The sequence below is a fragment of the Prunus mume genome, linkage group LG7, assembly GCF_029339155.1.
Source record: "Prunus mume cultivar Tortuosa linkage group LG7, ASM2933915v1, whole genome shotgun sequence".
NCBI classification, from domain to species: Eukaryota; Viridiplantae; Streptophyta; class Magnoliopsida; order Rosales; family Rosaceae; genus Prunus; species Prunus mume.
Window position 1 is genome coordinate 14,823,777 of NC_142704.1, and position 17,420 is coordinate 14,841,196.

Consider the following 17,420-nt stretch of genomic DNA (forward strand, 5'->3'; position numbering starts at 1 on the left):
TACCACATATTATATATAATATAAACCATGTTTGTCTGATGGCTAAAATATCCGAAAAGCCCAAGACTGCATATTGATATAAACTCCAAACTATTGGCTATCCAATGAGGCCATCATAAGCCACGCAGGGTAGCTCTATCTAACCAAGCCTCTTGCTTTTGAAAACTAGTTTCAAGAAAAAAGCAATATAATATAAGTTTTTTTTTATGGCTAAAACCTGAATTTACTTATAATATATTATAATAACTAAGGTGTTGTCCTCAAGAAGAATAAATGAGAAGATAATATCTGCATGCTTGAGAAAAACACTCGTTGGAACATGGAGCCATGAAATAAAAGAGAAGTTTAATAATATAAAAAGCTTAAACCATATTTTCCGACAAGAAGATATTAAATTCCAAAGTGGTCTTTTTGAGAAGAACAATAGTTTCAACAAGTTTAAACTGATCAGAAGATATTTGAAGTCTTCATCGGACGAAATCAAGAGATGAAGATATTTTAATAATATATTAATTGACACAGCTCAAACTGGATTGAAACAGAACATGAAGAATGAAACAAAAGAAAGGAGAACACGTTTTTAAAGGTTGTATCAATCCATGTGTATGAATGCAAACAGACTAGAAAGGATTGATAACAAAAACGAATTTAAGGCTTGTATCAGTCCTGTCCCATGTGAAAGTATTCAATGAATTTAAATTTGGATTTCAAAGATGACACCTTTAAATCTAGCATGCGCATTCAAATATACTTAAACCAATATATAAACCTTAGCAAAATACATTGGTTTTTTCATAAGAAAAGAGGCAAAATATAATCCTTACACAGATTGAATGTATACAAGATGATCTAAATGAAGCCCATTATACCAAGTGTCTTAAATTTACTTTAAAAAAGAATTGCTTTGGATACCCTTTCTTTGTTAGCTTATTAATTTCTGTATTTCATACTCACAAAATTGTGTCAATTTTCAGGATAAACAAAAAACAGCATTGTAGAAATTCCATTTCTTTATTGTTTTTTTTTTCTTCTTCTTTTCTTCATTGTATATTTTTCTTTGCTTTTAAATTTCAAGCATTATAAGTTTTAATATATTTTGAACTGTAAATGAATAAATTTTTAGAGATGTTATTTCCCTTCAAATGTATTCTTAGATTAACCTCTCAATATCTTGACCCAAAATAAAAAAATAAAAAAAATAAACAGCAAATAAGCAACTCAGCAAAACAACCCACCCAGTTTACTCTTTCGTCATAGATTCTTCAAAACCATGTGTCAAATATTCTTGTTTTGCCCAAGGAACCTCACCTTTATGTTTTATTTATTTATTTTTTATAGTCAGTGCGTTGTAAGCCACCAACACAATGTGGCTACACGTTTGCGAACCCAACAAATTGGATAAGTCCCATAAACAATGCAGCAGACATGGATTGCCTGCAGCGAAGCAATGACCAGACCCAACGTTGCTTCAACTCGAAGGAAGAATGGAGAAGAACCGACATAATGTTGCTCATCACTCTTCAGAAACTACAAATAGGGCTATACCTAATGGTAATAGCTAAGGATGCTTGGGGTTCGCAGCGTGGATTGAGCCGGCCTCCTTTTACCAAGTTCAAATCCTCATTCTAGTAGATTAGAGTAAAGTAGTATTAAAAATTAAAAATAAAAAAACCCTTCTTTTTTTTCATTTTTTTCATTTGTGATGCAAAAGTCAGCTGTGCAGGTAAGACTTAGGGTTTTAGTATCTGCTGCAAAAAGACATGAAGAACAAACAAAAATCAACGAATGCTCTCTCTCTCTCTCTCTCACGCCTATAAACACCTCCTCCTCTATTTCCTCTCTCTGCTTCGTATTTTAAAGTTCTAATACCGGAAGAAGTGGTTGCGGATCGGGTCGGATCTGCGCAGATCGAACAAAATCAAATGGAATCGGGTTGCTGTTTTGGGTCGGACGGCTGTATGTCCATGCGGAGGGAGTCACCGTTGAAGATCCCAGCGCTGAGGGTGAAGATCCCAGCGTCGCTCTTAGCGTCGTCCTTGATTCAGAAGGAGTTGGAGGAGTTGCAAGACAATCCCTCCGACGATATCAAATGCCTCGCGCTCGCAGTTGCGTTACTTTTCCAATACCCCTTTCTGTATTTTTTTTCTTTTTCTTTTTTGTCAAACTAATATTATTATTCTTTGATTTTTGGTTTAATTTCACTTTGAAGGATAAGTTAAGAATTTAGATTGGTGATTCTGAATTCTATTTGAATTTTGGGTATTGGGTTCGACCTCAATTGTTTGTTTTAGCATTCGAATTTGTCGCTTCATTTTTTTTTGGCTTTCTGGTGGGCTTGTTGTTTGGCCAAAATGGTAATTTGATACATGATTGATATTTGTTTTCAGTCGAACCCACGGGACTGGCAATTTGCAATCAGAGGCCCTAATGGAACTGAATTCGCGGGTGGGATTTATCATGGCCAGATCAAGATTCCAGAGGAATACCCAAAGGAGCCTCCTATAATCACATTGTTGACGGTAATATCATATGTTATTGCTTTTTGAGGTTTATGGACTCTTTTGCTACTTGGCTCTTTTTTCTTTTTCAAATTATCAGTCATGATGTGTATACTTTACTTGCAGGAAAATGGTCGCTTCAAAACCCAAACTGAACTCGATTACCGCTATTTTTTTGGCATCCACCCAATAGAGGTGCATTTCATTCTTTCTGAGACATTATGTATGCTAGTATATAATGTTAGAATACATGTATTAAAACACTCACTCAACTGCTAAAGAAGAAGACACACATAATCCACCAAAGCACAAGCTATTCTTCTACTCTCAGTAAACCAAAATGCTTTTGCTAATGGATGATATATGGTTTTAGCCTCACTATTATAACTTGTCTTCACTGCGTGCCCATCGTGTTAATGTACTGTTGCTGTTGGCAGTGCGAGATGCTTTACTTAGACTTATTGAGTTATTGCCCACCTACCCAGATGGTGCGTTGGGTTCAGTAGAATACGATAAGGAAGAAAGGCGTGTCCTGGCTATGAAATCTCGTTTAGCAGCCCCAATATATGGCACTGATGAACGTCAGAAGTTAATTAATGAGGTACAATACTTACACAAGGTTTCTTTGCAACCAACATCCACTAACATTTCATGATGAAAGCTTTGCTAAAGGATGATATTAATTTCACAGATTCATGAATATATGCTAAGCAAGACACCCCCAGTTCCTTCAAATGGGGGAGGGGATATCCGGGTGAGTTCCCAAAATGATCGAGACAGAAAAAGAAAAAGAATGCAGGAGATCAATTTAATTTTTGGGAATACAATTAAAGCTCGCGACTGCGAGCGGGTAGGATTTTTCGATTTTGGGAAGAGGCTCAAAAGCCTGTTGTGGTGGTACACACTCTTTCTCTACTTTTAATAATTATTTTGTGATTATAAATTTCGTTGTCAACATGTGAGAGGAGACAGTGACAAATCCGCTTCTCTTTTACATGCTTGAGAGATAGTAGAATATTGCTTGTATCTAAAAAGAAAAGAATAAAATCCCTTCATGAATGACGTCATTTTTCCATCCTTCAGAGCCAGGGTTTTGCCAAGAGAGAGGAATTTTATTCAAATTCACAAAGAAACAGAAGCATCTGCATCAAGAATATTGACAAGCCAACAAGAAGAAAATAATTATTAAAGGTGAACATTTTGCCATCCTCATTCTAGTAGATTAGAGTAATTTAAACTCACTTGTATTATTAGTAGATTAGAGTAATTTAAACTATGGCTTGTATTATTAGTAGAATATTTGGGTTTCTTTCATGTTTCTCTTGTTTAACTTCATTTGGTTACATGAATTATTTAGGGTAGTGGTGTTTTCAGATGGGTTAATTTAATGAATTATTTAAGGTGAACGTGCTTTGCTGGTTATTGCTTTTGAAATAAAATCCATTTGAATTTTACGGGCCTGAGCTTTATTTATAGGCCTATTTGAATTGGTGATTCTGAATTCTATTTGAGTTTTGGGTATTGGATTCGACCTCAATTGTTGTTTTTAACATTTGAATTTGTTTTAAGATGATTTTATGGACGTTCGACATGTCCGTTTGAACTCTTGCATCTCGTATGCACATGGCAATCTCTGTGTATGTTTTATTATGCATCCACATGATATTGGATCAACCCCAATATAATCTAACTGTTTTAGCTCAACCATAATATTATCCAACGCAAAAATAGATACAAAACCAATCAACTCCTTGAATTCTTCTTTCCTGCAGTCATGTTCACAAATGACAAACTCTTCTCAAATGATGCCTTTATCTCAGTGTATTGCAGTTCTATTAAATAATGAATTTTGTCCCATGATGTTCCAAATGTACGCATGCTATTACCAATTTCTACATTTAAGATTAAATAATATATCCTTTGGCCTAGCCGAACTCTTAGATATGTCAACCACTAGTAAATCCTCTTCCACAGTTAATCTATCTGCATATGAATGCCCTTCCATATTTAGTGTTGCAGGATGGTTATGAATTCCACATATAACTTGAAGTTGCCATGCATCTCTAGGACCACTGTTAATCCCCTTCAATGAAAAAGGGCAACCACACTTCTTTGTACTAGTAGACTTCACACTTTTTTTCTTCGGAGGGTTTGAACTTTGATCAACCTTATGTATTGTCTTGCTACCTGATTCCACAATTTTTTTCTTCCTAAATTGGCCACCTCTCTCACAACAAAACATAATCCGACAGGTCTTGAATTTACCAACTCCTGCAATATTCAACCTTTTAATAATAATCACAAAGATATTCATTTTCCCTTGTTCACAAGCAGCCTGACGAATGAGCTTGGGCTGTCGAAAAGAGAAACATGTATGAAATTGCCCATTGAGTCTGAATTCAAGGATCAGGCCTTAAGAGTGTTTCGAAAGGGTAGTTGAGCCTTAGAAAACACATTGGCCTTCTTCACCAATGAAACCAACAGTCGTTTACAGATAAATTCTTGGGCTTGACATGGCATGCGAGCTGAGCACTCACAAGTTTAGCATGAAAGAGAGAAAGTTGTGATTTCCTATGAGAAACAGAGGTTCAAAGCAAGGGAGAAGGGATTCTAAGAAGGTTTGTTGAAGAGAGACAGAGAGAGAGATGGAGAGAGATAGGGGTATATTAGGTGTGTTGAGTAGTTTTCGACAAATCGAAAAACTCCGTCAAGCTTTGGAACAGTTTACCAAAAGGGAAAATGAGGGAAATGGATGGATGAGGCTTTAAATTGCAGAGGTTTCAGAGGGGAGAGATAAAGCTTGCTTTCTCTGGATGTGGGTTTTGAGAGAGAGAGAGAGAGGAAGAAGATGGAAGAACAAAACATGAAATTGAAGGATTCCATAGGGGATGCTTGTCTTCGACGATTTGTCCTGGTTCTTTGGGAAGCTTGCAGTAGCAGGTGAGTTTTTGAGATCAGATCTGAGGTGTGTTTGCTAGGTAGAAAGTGCTTCCTTTTATAGGCACTGAAAACCTTAATTTTGTCAAGTCATCATCTCCCATTTTCCTCACTTTATTCCATTTACTCTTGTTTGGCGAAATTTCCCTAGCCTGAACCCATAGACACGCAACTTTTTGGGGTTCCAAGGTTCTCAGGCACCTGGACTTCTCCATGTGGGTGAAGAGCCACCCATTTTTGTTTCTTGTTTTCTTACCAAAACTTGAAGAGGAAAGAATGGGTAAGGGTGCTAGTCAAAAAAGGTGATCAACACATGGGTTTGCTTGGTTTTGATGGTTTTGACAGATATGCTGGATATTTTCCACGATCTGGGCTGAGCTATTGTATTTTGTTTCAGCAGCCTCTGAGTTTGCTCAAGTTGCTAGAAACAGCCTATTTAATCAAGGTGCTGGATATTTTGGCTCATGTGGGATTTTTCCAAGTGTTTGCAAGTCATTTGATATTTTCCTAAGTTGTTAGGCCACTCATTCTCTCTCATGCTTACCTATATATTTGAGCTCAAGAAATGGGTTCAAGTTTTAGTGCTCCCAAGCAGCCCAAAACTTCCACTTCTTGGCCCATCAATGGGCCTCGTGAATGCTCGTAACTATCCATACCATAACCCTCTCAGAAGCCCCAAGTATTCGTGGCTTGGGCCCACTAAGCTTGGCGTGGCATGTTACTTAAATAAGGATTTTCCGCTTGGTGTTGTATTGGGCGAAAATATATTTGGGCCCACCTTGGATTTTTAGGCTTCACTTCATCGGCATAAGGCACCACCCATCCATACCCGCGACCTAACCACAAGCTCTCTCTCTCTCGACACCGAGCCCCTCACGACCCAAACCCTCTCTATCTATGTTTCTCTTTCCCTCTGTGTCTCTCCCTTGAGTGGCTCGCGGAGTAGGGAGTCAGATCTGCTCACGGTGGTGCACAGACTAGGTGGAAGATATGAGTTGGCTAAGTGGAGATCTAGGATGGGTTTTCTAAAGAGATAAAGTGGTGATGTGGGTTACGAGTGGTGGTAGTGGTGCTATGGAGAAGATGATGACTCTTGTCTTTGTTTTGTTTTTTTAAAATTTTATTTCCAATAATTTGATTTTTCTATATTTTCATTCGTATTTTTTTTGTTGGGATTGTATTTATTTTTAGTTCTAGAAGGAGATCTGGCCCATATTATATGGGATGGTGCGTTGGTGCAAGATTGTATTTTAATTATTTTTAGCAATTAAGAATTAAAATATGTTAAGAATATCTTATCATGTTTTTGGTTATGTGAAGTGGCTTCCACTTTGCCATGTCACCCCCTTAAATTGGTGTGTAAATAATCCATGTGTATAAAATTACAAATATACCATTGTCACGTCATCAAACTTAACGGACTTTTAGATGAAGTTGGCGGCAGGGGGCAATGTGGGACACCAAACCTTGGTCAAAGGTGCAAAGTGGGTCATTTTAACTTTTAAGGAGCAAAGCGAGATTTGACCAAAGTTTCAAGGGGCCAACAGTAAATAAGCCTAATTAAAACCATGGTTAATTTCAATTTAGTACATTGAACTCTTACCCTTAGACATGTTTACTCCTGCACTTTGAATTTTAACAATAAAGTACCATGTGTTTATAAATTTTTTATAATGTGGCTCGACTGTTAGATTAGTTGTTAAAGAATCTCTTAAGTGATGACGTTGCACATTGGGACCCATATATATTTTTAAAATAAAATAAAATATCATTTAGCCGTGCGCACAGCTCAAGTCGGGTCATTTTTCGATTTACCCGTGGACCGAACCAATCAAACTCACGGTTCTCAGACTGAGTCTGGTCAATGTTGAAACCCAAAAGTGGGCTGACCCAAATAGGTCCGGTTTGGTTCTGGCACTTTAGTCGGTTTTGGGCTTTAGCCCAATGTTAGTTTTTGGTGAAGCCCAAATAATTTCTTTCCCAAAAAATTAAGCATCAAATGTTAAAACTAGCCCAATAAATGTTTTCTTTTCCCAAAAAGCAAAACATCACAGCAGCTCTTAAAGCTGTTAAAACATGCCGAAATAATTTTTTCTTTTTTCTTCAGAAGCTCAAATTAAGTATAATAATCCATAAGTCCATTCTAAATTATAATCTAAGTGTTTATAGCTAAATCAATCACAAATTAATACAAATTACAATCATCAACCAACCAAGGAAATAAAACATTTTGCAAACCATTATAGAACCAAAGAAACATAAAGCAAGAAATCCAAATGATACTTATGGTTACAACCCATGATAAAAATGCACATAAAGATAAAAATACAAAACAACAGCTGCATTCATCCAAAAGCCTTAACAAAGAACCCTGTATAACAACACTTACGAATTAACACAAAGTTTCACCATCAACAAATCATCAATAAAATAAGTTGGTAATCCATCAAAACTACCAGATCGTGATTAAAAGGAACTCCCACAGTTCATAATTCTTCCCACCGTTATATTCATTCTACAGCAACAGGGGAAATTTAAAAAACACAGGAAACAAGATGCTAATAAATAGGGGAACTTATTAATTTCAGTTGTTGTAAACGCACCAAAGCAACAAGGGTATTTGCTCCATTAAACACTAAAACAGACAAAATAGAAGAGAAATTACCAAAGGCAAAAGGACGCAGGCAGCAAAATCGAGCTAGTTTTAACTTGGCATTCTCCTCAAGTGGCTGTCAGATACAAACAGAAAGAAGATACTTGAGACTTCTACACCCACATTCAACAAAAAAAAAAAAGAGATCTACAGAGGAAGGCAGAAGACAAGACCTTTGTACTCCTAGAGCTCAGGGTTTTGCCAAGAGTAGGAAATTTATTCAAATTCGCAAAGAAACATTAACATCTGGATCAAGAATATCCAACAAGGAGCAAGTTTTTCGAGTGGGAAGTTAAATATATCCATAAAGTGTGGTGAAAATTTTACTTGTGGGAAGCACAATTGAGTTTCAATGAACAATATCAGATACGAAGACCTTTAGTTAAAATGTCTGCCTGTCAAATTGGAGACTGTGTTGAGAAGAATATTTCTCTATGTATTGATAGAGTCAGAAAGCTAAGTATTTATAGAAAGATTTACAAACCCTATAAGGAATCCTAGGTTTACTACTCCTAAATCAATTGAAATCAATTACATAAAAGCAAATAAAGAAACTTCCTAATTTCCAACACTCCCCCTTAAGTTGGAGCATGGATATCAAGAATGTCCAACTTGCGTATAAGATTGTGAAAAACATTACTTCCAAGGGCTTTGTGAATAAATCTACTAACTGTGACGCAGATGGAACAAAGGAGGTAGCAATCTGTCCAGCTTGTATCTTCTCGTGAACCACATGACAATCAATCTTAATATGTATCTTTACCCGAGTTCAAATTCTTATTTTAGTATATTAGAGTAAAATAGACTATTGCTTGTATTCAAAGAGAGAGAGATATATATATATATATATATGCTTATTCTTGTATTATTATTAGAATATTTGGTGTCTTTCTTGTTTCTATTGTTTAACTTCATCTGGTGACATGAATTATTTAGGTTGGTGGTGTTTTCAGATGGGTTAATTTCATGAATTATTTAAGGTGAACGTGAGTTGCTGGTCATTGCTTTTGAAATGGAAATACAGACCCCTTCTTTTTCCATTTGTAATGCAAGCGTCAGCTGGGGAGGTAAGACTTGAGGATTTTAGGACCTATAGCCCATTAAGTTTCTATTTGTTTTTAATTACAATACAAAATGATCCAACCGTGTTTGACCAAAAAACTTAAAAACCAAACCCGCGTTTCAACTAAACTTTGGCTTTACCCACATGACAATGACATCATTCTTGCTTCTTCTTTTTTTCCTGGGTCAGAACACAACGTTTCAGTGTGTTTTGAGGAGGAAAAAAAAAGTCAGAAATCCTCATCTTCCTCGCGCTAACACAGCGCCTCTGCAACGAGGTAGCTGCCGTCTGCAAATCAAGCTATAAGGCATTGACCACAAAAATAATAATAATAATAATAATAATAAGGCAAGAAAGGTCTACCGTTTTAAAGAAACAGATGCAGCAGCAAGTGTTCAAGGAGTTGATCGCGTACAACACGTGTCTGAGGCGTGTCGGTGCCGTGTCGGACACTCCACCTTATTGCCGTTTCCATGGAACATATACAGCTGTTGCAAAAAGGCAGGACGTTGATCTCCTTATTTAATCTGCAAATTCCCACTCTGAAACCTAATGGCGTTTTCATTTCTTATTTATTCAAATTCGCAAAGAAACATTAACATATGCATCAAGAATATCCAACAAGGAGCAAGTTTTTTTGAGTGGGAAGTCAAACGTATACATAAAGTGCGGTGGAAATTTTACTTTGTGGGAAGCACGATTTAGTTTCAATAAACAATTTGATTTAAATCACACCATTGATAGGGTGAATAATCTAATGTATCAAATAATTTAGAAGGCAATATGCTCTTTCCTTTGGGAGGAGAGATGATGTATGGAGACATGGGAGAAGACAGAAATGGAGAAGCTAGAAGAAAGCTATTGTTCTTGGAAGAACTTTCCTTTCTTCTTCCCGCATACTTAATAATATTTATTCTAAATAATGCCATGATAAGGTTTGCTTTTTCTGACTTAATGAATTTGATATTCGTAATGGATTTCATTAATTAGGTTTGTGGGTGTTTTGTGTGTCTAATTTTCCACTCGGTTTTATTATCTTTAATACAACCTTGACAAAACTTTCCATAATTAATAAGTTTTGTTCTCACTCGAAAGTGGTGCAGGACTTTTCAGACTGATCGGAGAGATCTACATGGAGGAGTAAAAGGAAGAAACAAGGAAAAGTACTGTTGGGCAGTAAATTAAGAGCTTCTCCACATGTTAAATTCAATGTGACAATTTTAGTCATAGCCGACCCTCATTTTTGGGTGGCTCCGGATTAGAAATTAAATTAGGTCTTTTCTATTAGGAACTCCACTTTCTCCTCATATATCATTTATAAAATAAAAAAAATTAATATAAAGACTAAATATATTAGAATTTCGAGAAAACCCTAATACATGTATATCATATAAATATAACTGAGTCAATTCTGACTAGCTCATATATTTAGTGCCAGAGACTGCACTGCAAACAAAGGCGGACAGAAAGCAAATAATGCAAGCCAAGTAGAAGTAAGAGGGAATCTGTTTTTTGCAAACTGTGCAATTTCAGAAAAGGGTGAAAATGGAGAATGGTATGTAGACAGTGGCTGCAGTAACCACATGACTGGGAAGAAGGAGCTGTTAATTGACATAAACTCAAAAGTCACAGGCAAGGTGCAAATGCCAACAGGGGAGCTTGTAAGTATAGCCGGCATGGGCACTTTGGTGCTTGACACAAACTCTAGTGCAAAGTATATCAGTAGAGGTCATGTATCTGCCTGGTTTGAGAGAAAATCTCTTGAGTGTGGGCCAAATGGATGAACATGGTTATCATTTAGTATTTGGAAGCAGCATGTGCAGCATCTATGATAGTTCTTCTCTTGAGAACCTTGTTATGAAGATGGAAATGAGAAAGAATAGATGTTATCCATTATCATTACCCTCAAATGATTTTGTTGCACTAAGAGCTGGTGTAGTCAACTCTACTTGGGTTTGGCATAAAAGAATGGGGCATTTACACTTGAAAGGCCTAAACCAACTCAAGGAAAAAGAGATGGTACATGGCTGCCACATTTGGAAACTGTAAATGAAGTGTGTGAAGGCTGCCAATTAGGAAAACAACACAGAGAGTGGTTTCCTAAAGATCAAGCATGGAGAGCTAGTACACCTCTTGAACTTATACACATGGACTTGTGTGGACCAATGCAAAATGAATCTCTAGGAGGTAACAAATATTTCATGTTACTCATAGATGATTTTACAAGGATGATTTGGGTCTACTTCTTGAGATACAAGTCGGATGCACTAAATTGTTTTCGAAAATTCAAGTCTATGGTGGAGTTGCAAAGTGGTTACAAAGTGAAATGTGTTCGAAGTGATAGAGGGGGTGAGTTCACTTCTAGTGAATTCAATAAACTATGTGAAGATGCAGGGATTCAAAGACAATTCTCCATGGCTTACACACCCCAGCAAAATGGAGTGGTAGAGAGAAAAAATAGGACTGTGGTAGAGATGGCTAAGGCTATGTTGCATGAGAAGGAGCTGCCCTATTATCTATGGGCAGAAGCTGTCCACACAGCAGTGTACATCTTGAATAGATGTCCTACTAAGGCTCTTAGGGACAAGACTCCTTTTGAGGCCTATAGCACCAGAAAACCAGGTGTTGCTCATTTAAAAGTGTTTGGCAGTGTGTGTTTCGTGCATAAACCAGAGGAGAATAGACAGAAATTGGATGCCAAAAGCACAAGGGGAGTTTTTGTCGGATATGCAACATGTGAGAAGGGTTATAGAGTGTTTGATCCTATCACTAGAAAACTACTCTTATCAAGGGATGTTGTATTTGATGAAGGAACAAGCTGGAATTGGAAAGAAGTGTCTGACAATTCTGTGGTTATGATGAACTTTGAGGAGCAGCCTAGAAATTCTCAAGTGGATTCGTTTGAGACACCTATAGGGCCTCAAAATTCTGGTTTCACTGCTGGAAACTCAGCAGCTTCCTATGGAGAATCAAGCAAGGAAAGCAGTAGGTTGGAAGATACTCAGACCTTCGATCATACACCATTGAAATGGAGGAAGTTGGATGACATTTTGGCACAATGCAACCTGTGCACAATGGAGCCTGAGAAGTTTGAAGAAGCTGTGAAGGAGGAATCATGGTTGAAGGCAATGAAAGATGAGTTGAATATGATAGAAAAGAATAAGACATGGGAACTTGTTGACAGACCTATGGAAAACCAGTTATTGGAGTTAAATGAGTGTTTAAAACTAAGCTAAATTTGGATGGCTCAGTGCAGAAGAATAAAGCAAGACTGGTGGCCAAGGGATACTCACAAAAACCAGGGGTGGACTACAATGAAACGTTTGCACCAGTGGCTAGATTAGACACTATTCGAACCTTGATTGCCCTTGCAGCTGAGAAGGGTTGGCAGCTGTACCAATTGGATGTCAAGTCAGCTTTTCTAAATGGTATTTTAGAGGAAGAAGTGTATGTAGACCAGCCGGAAGGATTTGTGGTAAAAGGAAGTGAAAGCAAGGTTTACAAACTACACAAAGCTCTATATGGCTTGAAACAGGCGCCAAGAGCTTGGTATAGTGAAATTGATGGTTATTTTGCTGAGTGTGGATTTACAAAGAGTCAAAGTGAAGCTACACTTTATGTCAAAGCAAGAGGTGCAGAAAATATCCTGATAGTTTCCATTTATGTAGATGATATAGTCTACACTGGAAATGATCATGAAATGCTAGAAGATTTCAAGAAGGACATGAAGGAGAAGTATGAAATGACTGATCTGGGACTCTTGCATCACTTCTTGGGAATGGGAGTCATTCAAACACCAACAAGCATATTCATTCATCAGAAGAAATATGCAACAACTCTGTTAAACAGATTTGGTTTGAGTGAGTGTAAACCGGTGTCTATTCCACTAGTTACCTCGGAGAAACTAAGTAAGGATGATGGGAGTGGTTTGGCAAGTGAAGAGCAATATAGAAGGATTGTTGGGAGTCTGTTGTATCTCACAGCTACTAGACCCGACATTATGTTTGCAGCTAGTTTGCTTGCAAGGTTTATGCATTGTCCCACTAGCAAACACCTTGGAACAGCAAAACGTGTCCTTAGATATGTAAAAGGAACCTTGGATTATGGTCTGGAGTATGTGAAAGGAAAAGGGGCAGTTCTAATTGGCTATTGTGACAGCGATTGGAGTGGCTCAGTGGATGATAGCAAGAGCACATCTGGATACGCTTTTTCTTTTGGGAGTGAAGTGTTTGCTTGGGCCTCAGTCAAGCAAAATTGTGTTGCACTCTCAACTGCAGAAGTTGAATACATCAGTGCCTCTGAAGCAACAACACAAGCTATTTGGTTGAGATTTGTCCTAGAAGACTTTGGAGAACTTCAAACAGAAGCCACACCTCTCCACTGTGACAACATTTCAACTATTGCCATTACAAGGAATCCTGTTTTCCATCAAAAAACCAAGCATATTGATCGGAGGTATCATTTTATTAAAGATGCTTTGCAAGAAGGAACTGTGGATTTGATCTATTGCCCCACAAATGAGCAACTAGCAGACATTTTTACTAAGGCATTGGCCAAGGATCGTTTTGCTATCTCAGAGAGAAACTTGGTGTGAAATCAGCTCACAACTTAAAGGGGAGTGTTGAAATATAAGTGGTGAGCTGATGAGAGTGTGATTAAAGTCCCTAAGCTGAAATGGTGTATTCACTTAGTCTCTAAAATAGGCAAGTGTGAGGCGTCAGTTAGTGTTTAGTGGCTATAGCCACGTGTAAAGATCTTAGAAGGCAGTTTTGGATGTAAGGCTGTGATTCTCAAGTGATGTAAGAGAATCCAGCTATTTCTCTAACAGAACAGTCATATAGCACACACTGTGCTTGCCCGAAAGTTTTTTAGAGCATACAATACAAAAATACAGAAGTTTTGTTTTAGCTAAGCTCTCGGTTTTCTCTTGCATATTGTTTTTCTCTTCTTCTTCAAAACCTATACAAAACTTTAACAAGAAGAACCAACAAATGTTGCCATCACTCTTTAGAAACTACAAAGAGGGCTATACCTAATGGTAATAGCTAAGGATGCTTGGGGTTCGCAGACTGGAGTGAGCCCGCCTCTTTTACCCCAGTTCAAATTCTCATTCTAGTAGATTAGAATAAACTATTGCTTGTATTAAAAAAAACCCTTTTTTTTCATTTGTAATTCAAAAGTCAGCTGTGCAGGTAAGACTTAGGGTTTTAGTAGCTGTAGTAAAAAGACATGACGTGGAAGAACAAACAAAAATCAACGAGTGCTTTCTCTCTCTCACACTTATAAAAACCGCCGCCTCTCTCTCACACTTTTGTCAAAGCAAGAGGTGCAGAAAATATCCTGATAGTAAAAAACCTCAAGATGAGGAAAACAACTGCGGGCACTATGCCGGAGAACAAATCACTACGAGAAAGAATACAAAAAGGTCTTACAAGTCTCAACTCACAAGACTAACGCTCATAAGGCAAACTTGCCTACTTGCCTTTGTTACTCAACCCAACCAGCGATCTTGTCTTCCTTCGTCAACAAGAGATGGCACAACTCTGGTCTCGGCTGCTCACACCTCAAGGCACGATTGTTGATCACCAACATGCATAATGCTCATGAACTCACACATATATGAAAAGAAGATTATTTAATCACTCATGGAGGCTAACAAGGAACAGCCACATGAGTTTTCAATATGAACTCTCAAAAACCTCTCTACAAATATTTTGTCGTTCTTTCACTTTTCAACGTTGCAGACACCCCCAAAATCAAAACGGCTAAGTTCTTTCTTGTATTACACACTTAAAACTAGGTCAAAGACCAAAAAAGGCTTTTTGCAAAAATGGGCTTTTTAACAAATATATTATTTCTTTAAAACAAATAAAGCCACTTAATTAAAAACCCTGCTGTAAAGACAAAAGAACCATTTTGCTTAAATAAGCACCAAACTAAAGAATATAAAACCATCGTTAAAAACTCACTTATGTCTAGCGCTGGATTATGTAAGGCTAAAATCATATATCAGTCTTATAATCTGACAGCCACTTTTGATGATCTTGCAAATATGCAAATATGAATGCATGGATGCAAAACATACCTTGGCATTGTCTCTGAGCCACACTGATCTAGGATAGTAGAATGTCACTTGAAAACTGTAGGTTACACTCAAAGACCTACTCTATGTTTTTGTAACAGGAAATTGTCAATATACCAAAAATTGGTCCTAACAGCAAGTGATTAAACCTCATAGGCAAAAACAAGCCTTTGCAGCAACAAGGCCCCCATCCTCATTCCTCGGAAAGTTTTTTTTTTTTTTTTTGGTTGGAAAAGAAAGGACCTAAAATGACTCAAAATACTAAGAAACTAAGTAAGTTTTGTTCCATAATTACTAAGTTTTGTTCACACTCGAAAGTGGTGCATGACTTTTCAGACTTATCAGAGAGATCTACATGGAGGAGAAAAGGAAGAAAGAAGGAAAAGTACGGCTGGCCAGTAAATTAAGAGCTTCTCAACATGTTAAATTCAATGTGACAATTTTAGTCAGACTCTCATTTTTAGGTGGGTCAGGGTCAGAAATTAAATAAGATCTTTTTTATTAAGGAACTCCACTTTCTCCTCATATATCATTTGTATAAATAAATAAATAAATAAATAAATAAATAATAATAATAATAATAATAATATAAAGACTAAAAAATATAATATATTAGAATTTCAATAAAACCCTAATACGTGCATATAAATATGACTGAGTCAATTCTGAGCAGCTCGTAGATAAATACATGCATATAACAGTCATAAAAATGTATAAAATTCTATCCTGAATGGTCTGCCAATGCATAGAAGCTGAATGGATTCTTCATAATTTACTCTTTCGTCAAAGATTCTTCAAAACCATGTGCTGGTGCTTTATTTTATTATTAATTTTTTATAAAAAATAATTTGTAATGCAAACGTCGGCTGCAAAAAGACATAACGTGGAAGAACCAACAAAACTCAACGAAAGCTCTCTCTCTCTCACACATACACGTAAAAACACCGTCGCCTCTCTTTCCTATCTCCGCTTCGTGTTTTAAAGTTTTGTACCGGAAGAAGTTGTGGATCGGAGCAGATCAAACAAGATCCAATGGAATCGTTTCAGAGTAAGGTGGCAGAGAAGTACGAACTGTACGAGCCGCTTAAAATATGGGAGTCGAATTTCATTTAATGGGAGTTGGAGAAGATGCAATCCAATCCCTCCGACGATTTCAAGTGCCTCGCGCTCGAGGTTACGTTTACTTTTCCAATACCCCTTTCGTTTTTATTTATTTATAAATATTCTTGTTCTTTGAGTTTTGGTTAAATTTCACTTTGAAGGATAAGTTAAGAATTTGGATTCGTGATTCTGATTTCTATTTGAATTTTGGGTATTGGGTTCGACCTCAAGTATTGGATTTCTATTTGAATTTTGGGCATAGAAATAATCGCAAAAGAGGTACATTTCATTCTTTGTGAGACATTATTAAAACACTCACTCAACTGCTAAAGAAGAAGAACACAAGCTATTCTTCTACTCTCAGTAAACCAAAATGCTTTTGCTAATGGATGATATATGGTTTTAGCCTCACTATTATAACTTGTCTTCACTGCGTGCCCATCGTGTTAATGTACTGTTGCTGTTGTTGGCAGTGCAACATGCTTTACTTAGACTTATTGAGTTATTGCCCACCTACCCAGATGGTGCGTTGGGTTCAGTAGAATACGATAAGCAAGAAAGGCGTGTCCTGGCTATCAAATCTCGTTTAGCAGCCCCAATATATGGCACTGATGAACGTCAGAAGTTAATTAATGAGGTACAATACTTACACAAGGTTTCTTTGCAGCCAACATCCGCTAACATTTCATGATGAAAGCTTTGCTAAAGGATGATATTAATTTCACAGATTCATGAATATATGCTAAGCAAGGTACCCCCTGTTCCTTCAAACGGGGGAGGGGATATCCGGGTGAGTTTCCAAAATGATCGAGACAGAAGAAAGCAGGGCATAGTTACCAAAAAAAGAAAAAGAAAGCAGGACATCAATTTATTTTATAAGAATACAATTCATGCTGACAACTGCGAGCGGGTAGGATTTTTCGATTTTGAGAAGAGGCTCAGAAGCCTTTGGCCATGGTCATAGAACGAATCAGTGAAATTATCGTTGTTTTAGGGACAGCGATATTTTAGCACATTTTCATCCATTTATCATCAATATATCGAAAATTTCCTCGATAATTCCGGTCCCAATATTTTCGTTCAAGT

The 17,420-nt window shown here is 37.1% G+C and overlaps 1 protein-coding gene across 4 annotated transcripts; it reads left to right on the top strand.

The window, feature by feature from the left end:
- The first annotated feature begins 1,391 nt into the window (after positions 1 to 1,391).
- On the top strand, positions 1,392 to 17,393 carry LOC103336879 (ubiquitin-conjugating enzyme E2 32-like). Of its 4 annotated transcripts, none has more exons than XM_089041727.1 (6): positions 1,392 to 2,105; positions 2,388 to 2,519; positions 2,625 to 2,693; positions 2,936 to 3,099; positions 3,190 to 3,395; positions 3,582 to 3,952. In XM_089041727.1, exons 1-4 carry the CDS (start codon positions 1,923 to 1,925, stop codon positions 3,002 to 3,004), a joined length of 453 nt encoding a protein of 150 aa, XP_088897853.1. In that variant the 5' UTR covers positions 1,392 to 1,922; the 3' UTR covers positions 3,005 to 3,099; positions 3,190 to 3,395; positions 3,582 to 3,952. The 4 variants fall into 4 exon arrangements, with proteins under 4 accessions (XP_088897853.1, XP_088897855.1, XP_088897856.1 ...); XM_089041729.1 differs by having other exon boundaries at positions 2,984 to 3,099; XM_089041730.1 differs by lacking the exon at positions 2,625 to 2,693.
- Positions 17,394 to 17,420: the final 27 nt, after the last annotated feature.

What these genes read in the sequence shown, in the direction of transcription:
- LOC103336879 (XM_089041727.1), top strand. Translation starts at nt 1,923, where the DNA reads ATGGAATCGGGTTGCTGTTTTGGGTCGGACGGCTGTATGTCCATGCGG. An exon ending in TCAAATGCCTCGCGCTCGCA is followed by an intron (nt 2,106 to 2,387) that starts GTTGCGTTACTT and finishes ATTTGTTTTCAG; the next exon opens with TCGAACCCACGGGACTGGCA. An exon ending in CTATAATCACATTGTTGACG is followed by an intron (nt 2,520 to 2,624) that starts GTAATATCATAT and finishes CTTTACTTGCAG; the next exon opens with GAAAATGGTCGCTTCAAAAC.